This window comes from Topomyia yanbarensis, chromosome 3, assembly GCF_030247195.1.
Source record: "Topomyia yanbarensis strain Yona2022 chromosome 3, ASM3024719v1, whole genome shotgun sequence".
In the NCBI taxonomy this organism is placed as follows: domain Eukaryota; kingdom Metazoa; phylum Arthropoda; class Insecta; order Diptera; family Culicidae; genus Topomyia; species Topomyia yanbarensis.
The window spans coordinates 141,390,209-141,408,903 of record NC_080672.1 but is presented as its reverse complement, the minus strand read 5'-3'; the positions used below and the strand labels follow the sequence as shown (position 1 = coordinate 141,408,903).

The 18,695-nt window shown below is 38.3% G+C and overlaps 1 protein-coding gene across 3 annotated transcripts; it reads right to left on the bottom strand.

The window, feature by feature from the left end:
* Positions 1-143: 143 nt before the first annotated feature.
* On the bottom strand, positions 144-18,132 carry LOC131690561 (toll-like receptor 6). 3 transcript variants are annotated; one of them, XM_058976438.1, is made up of 7 exons: positions 17,972-18,132; positions 17,077-17,822; positions 9,546-9,637; positions 9,372-9,486; positions 7,465-9,311; positions 731-858; positions 144-677 (listed from the first exon to the last, which is right to left on the bottom strand). In XM_058976438.1, exons 2-7 carry the CDS (start codon positions 17,603-17,605, stop codon positions 290-292), a joined length of 3,099 nt encoding a protein of 1,032 aa, XP_058832421.1. In that variant the 5' UTR covers positions 17,606-17,822; positions 17,972-18,132; the 3' UTR covers positions 144-289. The 3 variants fall into 3 exon arrangements, with proteins under 3 accessions (XP_058832421.1, XP_058832420.1, XP_058832422.1); XM_058976437.1 differs by having other exon boundaries at positions 17,077-18,132; XM_058976439.1 differs by lacking the exons at positions 9,546-9,637; positions 17,972-18,132 and having other exon boundaries at positions 17,077-17,226.
* Between the last annotated feature and the right edge of the window lie 563 nt (positions 18,133-18,695).

The following is an 18,695-nucleotide window of genomic DNA, read 5'->3' as shown; positions in this document are numbered from 1 at the left end:
GCTACAAAATTTTGAATTCACAAGCAAATCTAGAGACAGGCAGAAAATTGTTATTATATATTATAAAATGATATATTACATAAAACGAAAATATTTATACAAAAAGGAAATGAAAAAAAACGGAAGCAAATTTTTTCGGGACTTGCATTTTATTAGACAGAAACGCCTTTTGGTTTAGTTTGGTATCTTCGGAGCTTTTCACTTGGTCGTACTTGATTTGTACTAACTTGGTATCACAGTTTATTGGCGGGACAGAATCTCGAGGTTTATTATTTGTTACATGACTAATTTAATGTTTAACTTGTGTTGAGCTTTCCGGGTCATTATGTTCTGTCGGTTCATTTACCACCTCGGCTTTACTAGCTTCACCAGCTCCACCGCCAATGAAGGGTTCCCAAGCGACACCAGCGTGGATCGCTTTTCGCAAACGTTGCCAGAATAAGCTTCGCTCCTCGTTCAAAGCTTGGATATCTTTCTCCTTACGGGATGCTGCTTTACTACTGTTTTTAACGTCTTTATCCTGCTTGGAATGTTTGGACTTTTTCTCCGGGACTGGCTGGGGCCAAATGATATATGTTTTCGTTTTCATTAAGTAGTGCAACGTTTTAGGTCTCTTGCTCTTTGGGATGTCTTCAAGAAGGACGAGAATAAGTTGTTCTCGACGGGTTTCCAACAGCCTGTGGAATATTTTAATAATTAGCGGTTTAAAACAAACATTTTGAGACCTTACCTGTGCTGAGCAAGATGCATCTCAAACTGACACCAGTGGCTCAGCAGAAAGCTTTCCGACATTACCAACAGTAGGGTGCGTGATTTGTCCATACAGTAGATGATATTCTCTAGTATGCTTATTCCAACCTGAGGAAAATATTGGTTTATTAGCTTGATCGAAAAAATGCTAGACCATTATCCGGGTATTCTAAAGTACGATTCACACAATACATCAGGCTTCCGTCACCGGCACGGAACGTCAAGATTAGTTATATGTAGTTAAATGCAGGCATATACACACAAACTCAACGGCACGGAACGTTTTGACGTACGGCACATGTGAACAGGCACACGAGAAACGCATTCAACTTATCCTGACGGAACGCTGATGTTACGTTGGCGGAAGTTGATGTATCGTCTGAATCATGCCTAATCCGGTAGGAATGACAACAGTGGACATGTACAGTATCTTGCGAGCATCTGTTCGAAAGGAAGTGATCCTAAAACTGGTTCGATTGACCAAAAGATGGCATACAGAGTTTTGGTAGAATTCAAGTAGCAACCGAGCATGGGCGGTGGTCAGCTATTTTCGTTCGTGTCCCTTATCACCAATTTTTATAAAGTGATTCATCAGCAGTGCTATCTTTGAAAATGAACACCCTTGGTTATTCAACTAATTTTTTCCGATCTATTTTTAAATGCAAATAATTAAGCAATCTTCATTTCGTTATATTCTGAATCGCACATATTTTGTCGTATGTAATTTTAAATGTACTTTCATTTGATGGCATTGTAAGGAAACACGTATCCGCCGGTTGATGCCAATCGAGCTGACATTTTTTTAGACTGAGCAAACTAATATATTTGTTTGTTTAGTGTTTATTTGACCATCTAAGAAACGAATCCACTGGGTCTTTAATGAGTGTGGGAAATACGCATGGTCTTGTCTGAGTGAATGACTTTTGAATTATGTATGAGGGTGGAGAATTGACAATTCGCAAGATCAATTCAAATCCAATTACCATTTTGCGGCAACCATTTCAACACAAAATAGAAATGTATTATGACCATTTTTAATGGTTTTCTTTTAGTCCATTAACTCATCAGTCAATAAGGTTCTTGTTTACGACGAATGCGAGATTCGTTCGAAAGTAGTTTGTATTCCCGTTTACGACAGCAAAATCAAATTGGCTTACTATTCATTCGAATCGCTTTCGAACGAATCTCACATTCGTCGTAAACAAGAATAAGGGTGAATTATACTGAGCTAAGAATAAGTACGTACTATTTGGAAACGAGGGGTGTTTGATTCGTGCATGATGTTAAGGTTGCACGGAGAAAATGCGCCATATTCGCAAACGAAAAAAGCAGTTTTTTTCCACACCGTATGTCAGATCTTCATAAAAATCAATCAGCAGTACTGTAACAACATTCTACACACGCTGATTGATTTTTATGAAGATCTGACATACGGTGTGGAAAAAACTGCTTTTTTCGTTTGCGAATTTTGCGCATTCTCCGTGCAACCTTAATATCGTTTAGGAACGCAGCATTTATATTTTTGCTGTTTCGCGTCTTCATTGTAATATCGCAACGTTTACTCGAACGAGGTGGAAAATTTCAAGTTACGGGATCTCAATATGCTCGTAATTATACCAATAAGGACCATTTATAAATTCTGCTACGCTATTAGGAGGAAAAGATATGATTAATTGTGACATAAATGGGAGGGGAGCATGTCATGTGCTCTGACGCAATCGGCCGTAAAACGATTACGCCATGTATATAGGAAATTCCATAGAACATGAACACTTTTGTGAGTAGCGGCATTAATGTGCTACTACAAAATGAAGGAAAAAAATCATTTAATTCGTATTAGACCAAGGGGAAAAATAACGTGGTAATATGACAGAGGGTTAGTTAGTGTTGGGTAATCTTTGCGTGACATATTTTATGAATGTTCCACAATACCACTTTTAAACTCATTGTTTACGGTTCATTTTAAATTGTCGACAACACTCCCGACAGCCGGCTGTCCGGAGTTCAAGTTGTTTTCGATGAAACAATCTCGATAAACGATTACCCAGAGTTTAAACGCCTAGAACATTTACGTATCCTACAGTCAATAAACTATTCAAACATCTTATGCACGAAAGTATATTCTCAGTCGCATCGCTTGCTTGAAGCGAATCCTGACTAACAACCCCCCACTATCCAAGCCGCGGTACTTATGGGAGTGTCACTGAGTAGGGGCCTTCCGTTAAGTAAGTACCACATCAACACTTCCTTTCTCATCCCAAGTTACGGTAAAGATGGTCGTGGCCCGCAATGGTGGCTCTCAGGCGAAATTCTCGCTTGGACTGGATCAATTGTTATTCCCAAACAATGCTCCTCAAGTAGTCTGGCTGGAAATGAGAGTCATCAGTCTGCAATCTACGATATACCGTGCTTACGCAACGCAACGCAATTCAAGTAGCAACCGAGCATGTTACTCCGGGATGTCACTTGAAACTCTAACTCACTCTATTCCCGGTTTGCCATTCCGGCTTACGTACGAAAGAACGAAATGTTTATGTTTGGCTTGTTATAATTAAAATATCTTGTAAAGTGCTTCGAGCTCCAATCTGAAATTTTTACGCAATCTCAATATAATTATATATGATTCCAAAATAAAAAAAGAAATTTTTGGTCCAGCTTTAAAATTTTGTTTATTTGCTTCGAACTTTTGCAGAATACATAATATAAATTACAAAAACAACAATTTCAAAAAAAATTTGCGAGCGCATGCATAAACATTTGATTAACCGTTATGTGTCCAATTTGAAGAGTTTTGATACTCATATTGCTAGGACATTATTAAAATTTACAAATCATACTCTAGTACCGGAACATTACTCCGGAAAATACGGATTACCAAAAACCAGATCCATTCTTCCGGTTCTATTCTACAGAATCAAAAAGTGGACGAGTTCCTGAATCCAAAACATCTAAAAGTGTCCAAATCGGTTAAAGGAAGCCATAGTTATGAGCAATTTGTGGGTACCCGGGCTGTTGGCCTGTTAAGGGTGTTTGTTTTTGTTGGACACATAACTGCTAAATATTTTTTTTTAAATTTTTTTTTCCATACATAGAATAGTTTCCTAGTTATCGGTGAATAAAAAAAATTCAATTTTATAAAATTCAAGCATTCAAAAACATGAGCTTGGAACTTGATCACAAAGTAGTTCAAAGTGTGCTTGCTGATAACCATGAATGACATACTAATCGAAAGGATTTGAAAAAGCCTCACAGTGGGCCACTAGTTGTGCGAACTACGAACAAACGATAAAGCTGGAGCTGCTAAAAGCAACGTGGAATCATTACTCGCGAACGTTAATCACATGAGAACATTTTTATTTTATTATGTGCTGAAATTCCCACGGGACTCAAGCTTGTCCGGTCACCAGGAAACTCATCAGGTACCAATGAATACATTTTAGAAATATCATAGCGACGAATAGCGATAAAATGTCTAGCAACATGCTTAATCCAAATATTCGGTCTTAGGTTGCTTACAGAGTGGCCGCAAGAAGCTGAGCTGGGGCTGAAACTGGCATAATGCGGCCGTACACTAATTACGTAAGGCTTTTTTAGAACTTTTCAACCTCCCCCTCCCCCAGATAAGAGTTCGTAAGATTTTGGTGAACTCCCCATTCCCCCTACATAAGATCTTATCATGATTTGAGTAATTAAAAGAGCATATTGTTAATTCATTAAATTATACGATAGCGAAAAAGATACTTATAGAACTACTAAAAGATAATTCAGGACAAAATTTAACGATAATAATCTGCAGTAATTTTATTTGCATCCCAATCTCGCCCAGTAGAAATTTCAGAATAACTTTTGGGAGATATTCAGCAACTTTGATTTGGTCAACATAATTTGCTTCATTATATTCCACTATAAGGCTGTTCGCAACGCTGATGTATTCTATATGGATTGTTCTATTTTACATCACCGATTAAAACAAATCGATCGCAATCAGTTCTATTTTTCAGTTTTTGGATCAGATTTAAATCAGCTCGACTATACTGTTTTAAATTTTCCACAATTTAAAACACGAATAGAACACTGTTCTAAATTTTTTTCATTGGTATGTGTGACGACTGACAGCAGAAAAAAACAATATATGTCACATAAGTGACAAACTATAACAAAATCAAATAAACAACATTTAGAACAGGTGGCTAGGCACAAATCTCCGATCAACATGGGGAACGTGCCATTTGAGCCAGACGCTACTGAGGTGGCTAAATCATCGCGTTGGGAACACCGTGTTTTAAGGGTATCAACACTTCTTAACTTGTAAGACAGATTGTGACTCCAGTTCTCGATCAATGTACCAATGTACCACCAAGAGTCAAGAAATTGCTTTAACTGATCCAAAACCATCGACAATTAAGCCGCTCCTCACGTTTTCAAATTTATTTTCATATTCTGTCGCTGCAAAACACTTCTTTGAGGTCCGCCTTTCCTTGACCATGATATATACAATATAACATAGCATAGCATAGCACGAACATCTGCACAAATCGTAGATGGAGTTGCAGAGTTGAGCATATCGATTGTCATATCAGACTTCGCCACAATCTACAATGACGTAGACCCGCTCAACTCCACACACCTGGCCACGTCCTTACAAGCGTTTTTATTTTATAATTGTCCTATCATTTACTTCAGAAAAACGCTCGGAACCGAAACAGTTTCATAGATGACGGAGATTTAAAAAAGGCGAAAAAATGTGAGCTGGAGATTATAAAAATTCATATGTTTTGAATACTTACAATTCTCGTGCAGGTTTGGCTGTTACAGCATCTCGTAAGTATTCTTCATTCAACTTTTTTTTTCTTTTTCGGACTACCAAATAATTAACAGCTACTATATAAAATGCCAATGTTCTATGTATTTCATTAGTTTGCGGAGTTGTCCGAATCGGTAGACTCCCAAGCAGTGTAGATTTCTTCTATTTTTCGAGTTACTCTGTCTTTTTCTAGGGCTAACTGTACCCATTCCACGCGGTTCAGATCATCATACCGATCCATGTTCTGGCTGATGATATCTAACCACGTACATATATGCCGCTCTACCTCGTTTCTTGTATGATCTTTTATATTTAGCAGCTAATTTCAGTACATGAGAGTCATCCGTTCTTATTATATGACTCCAGTATCTCATTTGAAGGGCACGTATTCGCTTAGTTATAGTTTTTTTTGTTGATTATTATAATAAGTGTTACTCTGCCATCACGGTTCACGCATGTGATTCGATCGAATCTGACTCCCGTTTGATTATACTGTCGTTACGAAGAATGCGAATCACATTCGTTCGAAAAAGCGATTCGTCGTAATGCAGAATAAGGCTGATTATTCTTAGAGAAGTCAAACAAGTAATAGGAAAATACCAAACGTTTTCGAAAGAAATAATTATAATTAGTAAACAAATTGAGGCTACAGCTAAAAAGGCATCGATTGTATTTGTGACGAGAATATGAAATAATTTCCGTTAAAAACAAAAACTAACTATAAGTGAAAACCTTGCTTTGCATGACGGACATACTAGCAATTTCATGCGCGCGTCATTTAGTACTATCACAGATAACAGACGTTTAGGCTCGATTTGAATCGTGTGTAAATACCCGCTACTGAAATTCCAAATAAATTAGACGTCTGAAACACGTTTGGCAAACGTTTGCAGATGGCGCAGTGATCGATACAATGCAGTTAGAGTGCAGTTGTCAAACACGTGTAGCAAACAGTTGCGCAGATGGCAATAGTGAAACACGGATTTCCAACGTTTATTAATTTGAAAGTTTACACAGGTTTTTGAAGAAATTTTGGTCTAGCCTAAACGTCTGTTATCTGTGGTATTATTACAGGGTCCAATAGTCGAAGTGTAACCAACTTTGGACCATTCGGGCATCTGTCGCACTGGCATCAGTTTTCTATAAACTGACTGATTAACAGTTGGAAGTCTTGTTTATAAACGTACAAAAGCATTCTGCCAAAAATGAACGCAAAAAAGTGATCAGCGATGGAATTCAAACGTAATGGTGTGTGCTTTATATTTTGCTGGAAAATTACAACCAGTGATTGTTCGTGAGCTTAATGTGAATAAAGTTTTTGTCTATCGCAATATAACGTTATATTAATGCTGGTAACATCACAAAATGCCATAGAGGTGATCATCAAAAGACTGCATCATCACGTGAGATGGTTCGTAAAGTGAAAATCCGACTTAAGCGAAATCCACGAAGAAGTTCCAATCAAAAGACTAAAGAACTGAAAATATCCGACCGCAGCATCCGACGTGTATTGAAAAATGAGCTCTAGGTCAAGCCTTACAAGTTCCAAAAGGCCCATGGTCTCACACCGAAGCAGCAACAAGTTGCTTCACTTGACCGAAAGCGGCCAAATTTCAGACATTGTGTTTTCTAACGATATTTTTTAAAATTGAATATTTTGTAAATTCTCAAAACGATAGTTTACTTAACCAACCGTTCATACGAGAATTTAAGTCACCGGTTAGCCACCAGCAAACAGCACACGCCACAATTAATGGTTTGGGCCGCAGTAACCGCATATATACAGTTTCGGATTTAGGTTCTAACATGTATGTAATATGGCGTAGTTTTTTTCGACCTAATAGTCGTGTGATGCTATGCTAGGATATCCCGAAATTTGTAATCAAGACGCAAGCTTAAAATACACTTACCTTAAAGTCCCTCTCGTGCAAGCACACATTGATGTCTTCCGTCTGCTCCAGATTAGGCAGCAGTTGTTCTAGAACCCATTGACGATCCTGTTCTGAGTAGCTAACAAACACATCGTACGTGTAGCAGCTAGTAACTGATGCCAAGCTCTCCTTCCTCATAAATGGTTCGCTCTTGTGCGTCATCATACTTAGTATAGTAGCATTTCTCACAATAATGCAGAAGTACTTGATATGTTCCCACTTGGAGATGTAGATAATAAAGGCCACCAGTGCAAACCCGAAGAATATTAGAGTGAATTTAATAATGTAGGCCGTTGTGCTGTTGCTAATCGGCAGGAATGGTAATAATCCGGCCCTGTCGAGAATGCACCTTTCTTGCTCCAGCAGATAGAATTCCGAATCGTCCAGATCAATACACTTGTAGCTGTCCTCGTCGAAATCGATTATTTGGAACTGTAGTCCGTATAGGGGATCTGTAATGTCTGGCTCTTCCACATAGGGTGGTAGATTCGTAGTGTCGGTCTCATTATTACAGTTGATGGAAATAAATCGCGGATCGGAAGGCTCATAGCGATATTTATTGAGGGATTCTTGGAATTTGGAGTTGCTATCGTAGATGTTCGAGACGTAACTTTGGACTACACGGTAAAGAACATCATACTCTTCGAGTGATTCAACTACGTCTTCACGCTCAAAGTCGTCGTCGAGAACTGTCGATGACTGATATTCATATGAACTAAGCTGTTTTTCCAGTGATGAATCCATACCTATAGCGAACTCTATCACCTTACGACGTTTGTCTACTGGCGTAGTTCTAGTGGAAAAATCCAATAGACTACTAGATGTCGAATAACCGGAATTATGGAGAAAATGCAGTACGTCATCGTATTTCGTTTGATTTTGATTGTCTTGAAGATGGTTAACTAAATTATACAACAGACACGAAATGGTTTCGGAATTTTTCGCAGCCATTTCAATGAATTCTCGTAGCAGGCAATGACAAACGAAGCTATTCTGACCAATTGCTAGAAAGTTAACGCTAGCGAAGTCGTACAGCATTTCCGTCGTCAGTACGTTAATGTTGTTATCAGATAGATCCAGGATATACAACTCAGCGTTATTCTCAAACACCCTCTGATGCCAATTGCTAATATGATTGCCGCTTAAATCCAGAATTTCTAGAGATGCCAAATTCTCAAATGTATGATTTTTAAGTTGATTTATATTGTTCGATCCAAGTAGCAATACCTTAAGATTTACCATCCCACTAAGCCAGTCCAAATGCTTCACCGTAGAGTTCTCACATACTAGAATTTCCAAATTTACGTTAAAACCCCGCAAATCACTTTTCTCATGGTGGATTGCAGTGGAGATACCAGGATTTCCTGATATATCCAACACTCTCAGTGAACCGTTCATCATCGAACCAACGATTATGGCTATACCTGTGTAACACAAGCTCAACTGTTCAACTGCTACGTTCCGGAAGGCCTTTGAGCTGTACGACAGTAGCTTGGTGTGCGATACATCTAAGAACGATAGGTTGACGAGTGGAGCGAAGGTGTCTTCGTTTAAAATCAGTCCTTCGGTCAGCGAATTGTATGGGTCGGGTTGGTCATATTCTGTGAGTTCGGCTAATTTTTCTTGCGTGTTATACGATATATCTAAATGGCGTAAGTTAGACAGTCCAAATAACTGTGTTGAACATAACTTTGTTAGGCTGTTGTGCGATAGGAATAGCTTTAATAAACTCGGAGTGTTGACGAAAGTTTTTTCTGGCAGATAGCTCAGTCCACAGCTTCTGAGGTCCAAGACACGTAAATTGCGCAATACCGGCAATTTGAAAGCTGTAAAGTAGCATAGAGCTTTATACGCTATTGATATTATGTGTTTTGCTATATACTCACGTATTAGAACGTTGCCCATCAAAGAAAGATGCGTTAACGTACTGTTGACTAGTGTCAGTTCAAACATAGGGAGAGTGCTGAGTCCGCTGCGTGCCATAGAGAGGTACATCAATCGCTGAAACGGGATAAAAAAAATCGATATCGAAGAGTTGTAACCACACAGACTTAACACACCTGCGGAATACCTTTCCTCATAAAAGGCCTCATTCGGGTGATTATATCAGGAAACACGTCGTTCGATAAATCCAACGAATTTTCGCGAACCCCTAGAAGCGAAATATAAATTATGATAACATTGAACAGTGGTCTCTCAATCCGCATAGAATTTTAACAAGTTATGGCGGGTGTTTAGTCAAGGACTTTTGGTTAACAGCAGCTGATTGCGGTATTCGTTGATAAACGAAAATTGGCATAACAAGTACAACAGCTAGCGATAACAATTAGTCAAGTGCCGAAAGAGACTCCTTCGTAATATGATTTGGTGCCGAATACTAAACTAATAAATCAAAACCTTAGAATGATAAGCTAATTAGTTTTACTAAGTGTAGATTGTGAAGTCATTCGCCTTAGTGCATTGAAACTCCATTTATGATAGGGTGATGAGCCTATTTTCGCCATGGTCCTATCCATTTGAAGCCGTTGGTTAGAGCAGCGTCTGCCATCTTTGTTCAACGCATTGAGTCAAATGGTAGCGCAACAACAGGGGCACTCGATTCGAGTTTTCGTTGCGGTCAAACAGCAGAATTTCTCTGTTTTCAGCGCATTTGTGTTATTATATTGGTTCTTAACAACGAAGCAAAGCTGTTGATGCCAATTTGTACGCATTCCATTGATTGTAGGCCGAGTAATTATTGAATCCTTAGTATGGTGAAAATAGGCACTTTACCCTATTGGTCGATACACCAGTCTACAAAAAAATGAAGCAGCGAGAACATTTTAGGTCGCTGAGCACAAAAATATTATTGAGTCTTTTCTCCAAAGAGATTTTTTTAGTTAACGATTTTTGCTTCCTCGAATATTGGTCAACATCTCGTCAGAAAATCATTCGATCATTACAGTCAATAAACATTTAAAAAGGTGCTCTTTCCAAAAATCGCATGTGAATTTTCAGAGCTTCAAGCGATCAAAGTCGAAATAAAAAAACCCTGTTTTAATCCACCTAGTGGTGAAATTGTGTCTTTCTCAATTGTCCCAACTACTATTCCATAGCTGGTTATGTTCAGTATAATGGTGGAAATGTCTATTGCGTTGTGTTGTGAAGCTAACGAGTATAATCTACTATACCGGGTCCGAAGAGCTCACCTTCCTGATCACGAACATGTTCTTGGCTTTGCACATTTTGCTCTGTTGAATTCGGGCTTGTTTTGCCGCGACACCTACTTTGCGTTCAGAACGAGTTATACGTTCACTGTCGCGTCGAGTAGCACATCTTTCAGCTTTAGTCCCTAAGGTAATTCCCAAATCCTCCATAGCTTGTAAGATCGATGAAAATCCTTGGTTTAAGATACTGACTGCCAAATAAGTCACAACATTGACCATCTGCTTTCCAGAATTTGTGAATGTATTTTGTCGCTTTGGAACAGATTCCGCTATTCAGAGACTCATCGATGTTTTGGGTGTGAGCTCCTAAGCATCTTTCTAATAAATCATTAGATGATAGACTTTCGTAAATCCTGACATGTTCAAAAGTTTCTAAAGTTCCTTTTACTTCAGCCTGACGCCACTTGCGCCTACTGTCCTCGCCGGGTAAACACGTTGAGTGTTTGGGATTTTCGTTCGATGACGAGCACAGATTGCATTTCGCATATGTTCTACAGAATTTGAGTTTCTCCGAATCGCTAGCCCATAAAATTTTGTTAGCAGGCCGATTGATTTGTCCGTCAACTTTCCCTTTCCTTTCTCACCGATACCTTTGTTTTCTTTCTTCAGTTTTCGTAATCTCGTTCCTATACGCTTCTCAACATGTCCGACGCATTTTTTCTCCCGTACGATAATCTCGTCCCAAAAAAAATAAGAAGCCATACACAGACGCTGACGTGGTGCGCCGCGCTAAATATCTTAAAAACTGCCGGAGATGGGTACCTTTCGGTTTCCAGAAATATGCCAAGGAATATGATTTTCGCCAAATTCTTTCTTTGGCGTATTCTCAGATACATATAGATTGAAAATAAACAAAGAAAAAAATCGATTTTTTGAAACCATGAGAGTAGAAGACCCCCCTAATTGGCTGCATACACTGTGAATAATCTACTCTTTATTTCGAAGGGATTAATTTAAGTTTCATAAAATTTAAGTTTCAAGTCACACTGAGAATTCAAGAACTTTTTAATAAAGTTGCACTTTAAAACTAAGTGTGCCACTCTATGACATGATCAACTGTTATCACATTTAAAATTTAAGTGTCAGCGTATTAAATCATAAATGTGCTGTCCATGAAATCCATGCTTTTAACAATTGCGGCAACATTAAGTGTCACGTCAATTAAATTTTATGTGTCAGCATAATGAATCGTAAATGTTTTCCCCATTACTATAAATTATGTGCACTTTTTTACGAAGAGATTCGGCACATAAGATTTTAATTTCAAACCACGTTAACCCATTATATCCCAGGGGTTTCAAAAAGTGAGCCAAATACAGTGATATCTTCAATTCCATCAAAAAATGTATCAAAGATTATGGGAAAAATAAAATCGCCGCTTAAAATGGTTTTGAGAATGAAAATATCTCGCGCAAAAAATTTCGTACGATTAAATAAAAACAACAAATTTTAAGTTGTTTCACATATTTCTTCGGATTTTCTGATAGACAACACTTCTTTTATTCCTCGTTTTGTTACATAATGGAATTATTAGAACGAATTCCAACAATAAAATCTAATTAAATGTATTGCTTACTTTTCAGCCGCCATTTGCCCCTACTATACACGGTTCAAAAATATAAATAAAATTACAAAAAATGCCAGCAGTCTTGTTCACAATGACATATGAGGTGTAAAGATCCCATTAGTGCAATAATAAAGCAGTTAGCTACCAAAATTCTACAGTAAATACACGTTAAACGATGGATAGTTCTGCGTATGAAATTTCATACGCCAGGATATAATGGGTTAAAAACTCAAGAATTTTCTATTTGCCCTTTAATAAAATTACACTTAATATTTAAGCGTCCTGCGTGATGGCATGGTTGACTGTCATCACATATAAATGTCAAGTGTCAGCTTATTAAATCATAAATGTTTTGCCCATGACATCTATTATTTTTAACAATTTAGGCAACATTAAGTGTGAAAACACTTAAAGACAAGCTGATTTTTTCACAATACTGATTTGAGGAATCATGGCGGAAAATACATGCAGGAATATTTTATTCGAGGTTTGCATGGCAAATTCAGGTTTTGCATGGTAAGTAAATTTTCATAAAATGTTTGCATGATTAATACATAATTTTGTGCTTGTAGGTAATGAAATCGACGGACTGCAGGACCGACAGAACCGAAGAGAAGACGCTTTAGGGGTAAACCATTTTATTAATTTTAATGCATATAGAAATAACATACTAACGCATTTCTTTTAAGATAATATATTTAGATGTAAGTTATGCTGCATTTTTTTTTTCAATTTCAAATAAAAATATTTTACTGAACTTAAAAATCTTTTGTCATGTACATACAAATATCCCCATTTGAAAATCAAGATTTTTGCACATGTGTTGATGCTGGCTTAAATTCTATATGGATTAAATTTAATAACCATTTTTTGTCAGACACATAATTAGAATACGCCATGCATATGAAACTCTATTGGAATTAACGTTTTCTCAAAGAAGTGCGTTATCAAGTGTTCGACACATACAATTTAAGTGTAAAGACAGTTGCGGCAAAATTCTCGACAAACATATGATTACGGCCTAAAAGCCAACTGTCAAAATCCACTTTCAATGGAAATTCCGGACAAACCGTTACTAGCTGAACACAGTTCACAACAGTTTATGGAAGAGAAAACTTTTCTCTTTCGTTTACTACCAACATCTGTGATTGGCATGTTACGGTTTGTCCAGAATTTCCATTCAAAGTGGATTTTGACAGTTGGCTTTTAGGCCGTAATCATATGTTTGTCGAGAATTAAGTGTTAAACACTTAAGTTGAATGTGCGGCTTATTTACAGTGTAGTCGGCTGATTGCGCCGACGATGCAGTCGGTGGGAAAATCCTCCCGATTTTCTATGGAAGTTTTCGTCATCTTCTTCAACATCCCCAATTTTGACAGTTGTGCAATTTCCCAGTCGACCGAAGAAACCGGTTGCTTCGAGTTCGACCGATTAACTTGCCGACTAATTAAGGGGTTACATATCTTTATTTTTCAAAAAATTGCATTTTTTTAGTACTTTATCTAAAAGTACAGCTCCTTGAAAATATTTTCCCAAATTTGTATAGAGATCCGAAAAAATAGATCGAAAGTTGCAGCGCTTCCAAGCGCGCTTCGTCTACCAGGAGCAGTGGTAACTTAAAATTTTAATCTTGATTAGGGACCATTCATAAATTACGTAACTCAAAAATTGCCCAAAATTGACTCCCCCCTCCCCCTATGTAACAAATTGTCACAAATTTCTCCATCCCCCCTCCCCTGTTACGTAGCAAATTCCAAGAAAAAAAAATTTTCTTCGATGAAAACATGTTACGTAACGATCTAATTAACACCCCCTCCCTCCTATGTCACAACTTGTCGTACCCCCTCCCCCCCCTAAATGCGTTACGTAATTTATGAATGGTCCCTTATCTCGAAATGTCTTTTTTCCAAAAATGGTTTTTCCGTGATCACGATTGCCGAAAAACCACTCAACCGATTTCCTTCAATTTTGTTTCCAATCAATCGTAATGATTTATTTCTCGTACTATAACGATTCCTTTTTATGCATAAATTTTTGTTTTGTGGATAAGATTTTTTAACACAATTTTTAGAGCTTAAAACTGTGATTTTTTTAGGAAAAACGTTCTTGAATGTAGGAAAAATTTTTTTTAGCTAATCGTTAAGGTACGAGCACAGACTAACAGACATAACACTCAAAAACAAAACTTCGCCCGCTTTAACGGTCATTTCAAATATATTTGTAGTTGGGACTGTGGCCACATTTGAAATTATGGCGCCACTGACATATGAACAAGCATATGGGGGATAGACAACTAGTGAAATTTTTTTCCCAAACCTGAGGGGTAACCCACCAGTAAATGAGTGGTTGGAACCGTGAATAAAAGGTGGAGCTAGTGTTCTGGGAAAATTGTCATATCTATGTTTTTGAGGGAATCTCCTCATAGTGTTATGTCTGTTAGTCTGTGGTACGAGGTTACGGCAAGGTGATGGTCTATCGTGCCTACTGTTCAACGTTGCGTTAGAAGGTGTAATAAGGAGAACGGGGATAAACACGAGTGGCACGATCTTCAGGAAGTTCGTCCAGCTTCTTGGCTTCGCCGACGACATTGACATAATGGCACGGAACTTTGAGGTGATGTCGGAAACGTACATCAGACTGAAAGCTGAAGCAGGCAGGATTGGACTTGCCATCAACGTTTCGAAGACAAAATACATGAGAGGAAGAGGTTCTAGAGACGACAATGTGAACCTCCCATCCCGAGTGCGGATAGACGGTGACGAAATCGAGATGGTCGATGAATTCGTGTATTTAGGCTCACTGGTAACCGCCGACAATGATACCACCAGAGAAATTCAGAGACGGATCTTGGCGGGAAATCGTGCCTACTTTGGACTCCGGAGGACGCTCCGGTCGAACAAAATTCGCCGCCACACGAAGTTGATTACCTACAAGACGCTGATTAGACCGTTGGTCCTCTACGACCACGAGACCTGGACTATGCTCGTGGAGGACCAACGCGCACTTGGAGTTTTCGAACAAAAGGTGTTGCGTACCATCTATGGTGGCGTGCAGATGGAAGACGGAACGTGGCGCAGGCGAATGAACCATGAGTTGCATCAGCTGCTGGAAGAACCATCCATCGTGCATACCGCAAAAATAGGACTTTTGCGGTGGGCTGGACACGTCGTAAGAATGTCGGACGATGACCCGGTGAAGATGGTTCTTGAGGCCGACCCTACAGGAACAAGAAGACGTGGCGTACAACGAGCACGGTGGATCGACCAGATAGAGGACGACCTGCGGACCCTTCGAAGACTGCGAGGCTGGCGACAAGCAGCAATGGACCGAGTTGAGTGGAGACGGTTTCTGTGTATAGCAAGAGACAACAAGGCTCTAGCTTAACGGTAAGGTAAGTAAGTAAGGTAGGAATACTGAAATACTCATGATTTTTTTTGATCCTTGGAATATTAGTTGATCTATTGGTCTTCAATCGTAGTTACCGCAAACCTCTTAAATAAAAAACGGTTGTGGGGAAACGCCATAACTCCGCTAATTATCAATACATTTTTATAAACTTATGCTTATTTTTTCACTGAAAAATGTGCTACCTAAATACTATAAGTTTGAAGTCATAAAATCATTGCTTTATGCCTTTACGTTAATTCAAACTATCTTGACATTTTTCTCACAAAAAGGTATGTAACCTTTTAGGGTTTCGTCGGTGGACAATTTTTGTCAACATATTGATCGCCTGATTCAACAGATTTCAACCATATTTATTCGGTTGTCGCGTCGGTAGATGTTAAACTCCCATTCGAGTAGGTGCCACAATCGACCGATTGATCGGTTGTATAGTCGGTCAATTGTGCAGATAGAAGGCGGTTAAGTCGTTGGGTAAATCGGGAGAATTTGTGAATATATTGGGAATATTTTTTATGTATAGAAAATTTCACTTTTTAGTGAAATTTTATGTACTTTTCAAAAGATTAAGAATTGATTGTCTGCAACTCATTCTCGAATACAGCTGACAATTCACGAACAATTTGAACAAATTGGTCTGTATACAGGCCACACGCTAATGTCGTTGCTTTATTTCGGCGATTTTCGAGGCCTCCCCTCCCTTCTCGTTTCAATTTGTCACAAAATTCGTGCTATTCCCCGGGAAACAAATTAAATATATTAATATAAAACAGCTTCTTTAATTTTTTGTGAGCTTGAAATCGTGTGAATCGTGAAACTAGCATATTATAAAAAAAACCCGCGTGAGAAGTGACGCGAACGTATTTAATATTATTATGGCGTATTTTTCTGGAGATTAGAAATAAACATGTATATAAACGCCTACAATAAATTTAAATACTTCGCATACATACAACTTTACACTCTGCCTTGCTAAACATCGTCACAAAATCAGTAAACCTCCCCCTCTCACCCCAGTTATGTCATTTATGGATGACCTCTTCTCAGCGGAGAATATAGAGTTCAATGAGCCAAATGCAACTGCATTTCGTTCTATTCGGAGACGATTGAGGTTTATACTCGATTGTTTTGACTTCATTTACCATATTATATTGTTACAATTTCAGAAAAAAATTAATGAGCGCGATGAATTTTTGAACCCTTCGTTTTGATCATCACAACTCGTTTAACCTTTCGATGAGACTTCATCGTCAAATTTGTGTATATTTAAACATTTGAAGTTTGTATGATTCCTGAATTTAGCAACAACGAGATATACAAGCTCGCGCAATTTGCATCACAAGAACACAAACATGAATAAATTAGACATCTGAAAGGACATTAGGTACCTAGCATCATTGGTATACAGATACTTACTACTGTTATATGTGTTGATAGTCCCATTCATATTCAACCAGTGCGCCATGTAATTATTACCCTGTCCAAGGATACATTGAAGTCCCTCGGGGTTCATCGAGGTCGTCATCTTAATTTTGAGAATCTCATTTATGATGCCTTTCAGTGGATCATTATCCTCGTACGAGTACATTTTGCCGACCGAACTACTACTGCGATGATAGGCACCAGCTGGAAGCCGCCGTCTGAACGTTTTATGTTTCTTGTTATCGGTTGATATTGGCGGTGATAGTCCTACCAAAGAACTCAATCGCTGTTGAGCGTTAGTAATTTCGTCATGTTTACCATTGATAATCGTCTCCGATTTGTGACGATTTGTGATGAACCCTCCTACTTCACCTGAACCGTCGAATGTAGGTAGACAGTCAACAATACTAGACCAATCGATACAGGTACACAGAACAAATGCCAAAAAAAGTCGAGTTGAACTGAAAATTGAAGTTTTCCGCATCATCAACACGTTACCAATCTTGGCTGATATAAGGGGCATACTGACTGGCTTATGTTTTGCTATATACAAAATATATCTTGTTCAATTCCATAAAATATGCCCACTAATTTTCGCAGAAACAAGCCACGCGAACTCTTGCGCACCACACATTGTCGCAAGTCCAACTAGGATCGCTCATCCATAGCCGACCGCAGTTGGCGAATTTCAGTCCCATTTCTCCATCGTGGCTTAACTTTTAAAACAATGTTCGCTTTTCCTTTATCAATTAATCGATATCAATTCGTAATCGCTTATCTTTACACACTCCGCTGTAGAACTCCCGTGTCTACCGTTGTTTGCGGTAGATTGTACGCTGTTCTTTGCGCTTTTCAGTTCCGCACTAATCATCACTTATCCATGACATACGAAAGCTGCTGATACTTTTATTGCTCTTCTCTGACGCACTTTTGTGTTTCACCTCAAAACAACTGACTGCGATACACCTGCACAAGTTGATATTCGGAACAAATATTTATATCCAATCTAAACTTAGATTTTCGCCAAGTTTGGCGGAAATACTCTTTTCGCGAAAATGACAAACAATACATGAATAAATGATAATCACAGAATTTCGATTACGTTAGCCAAAATCTTGAGTACGTTCATCCGGTGTGAACACTGGCTTAATAATGAAACAGTTGCAAAAAGTTTGTCACTCGTGCCTATACCTCTTATCGATTAACTACAGCGATACCCGCGCTTAAGCTATCTCGGCTTACTGTCCCGTAATGACGAATTATTCCGCTGCTCAGATCATCGCACCATTATTAGCAAGAAATCCTAATTGTAACTAGTTCTGATTTAGTCCTTACAAACATAAAATAGAGAAACTCGACCAACCAGATAAATATAAATTTCATTTTTTTTAATTGGTTTCGGTTATTTGACATGGCTATATGACGAAGCTTCAGGGAACCGAAATATCGTATGAATACTGTATGCATTAGAAAAGCTTCAAAGCCCAAAAAATATGAACATATGGTTTTTCCTACAATTAACGTTTTTTGCATAGCTTGAAAAAATAGCTCAAGTTCTGAAAGTTCCATGCCGATTGAAGACATTTAAAATTTAGCACAGGGGGCAGGATCAT

Bases quoted from the DNA above. Each gene is read 5' to 3' on its own strand.
- LOC131690561 (XM_058976437.1), bottom strand. From the start codon at position 17,605: ATGCCCCTTATATCAGCCAAGATTGGTAACGTGTTGATGATGCGGAAA. The intron at 9,487-9,545 runs GTGTGTTAAGTC...ATCCCGTTTCAG, and splicing joins TGAGGAAAGGTATTCCGCAG to CGATTGATGTACCTCTCTAT. The intron at 859-7,464 runs GTAAGTGTATTT...TATTTTCCTCAG, and splicing joins TGCACGAGAGGGACTTTAAG to GTTGGAATAAGCATACTAGA.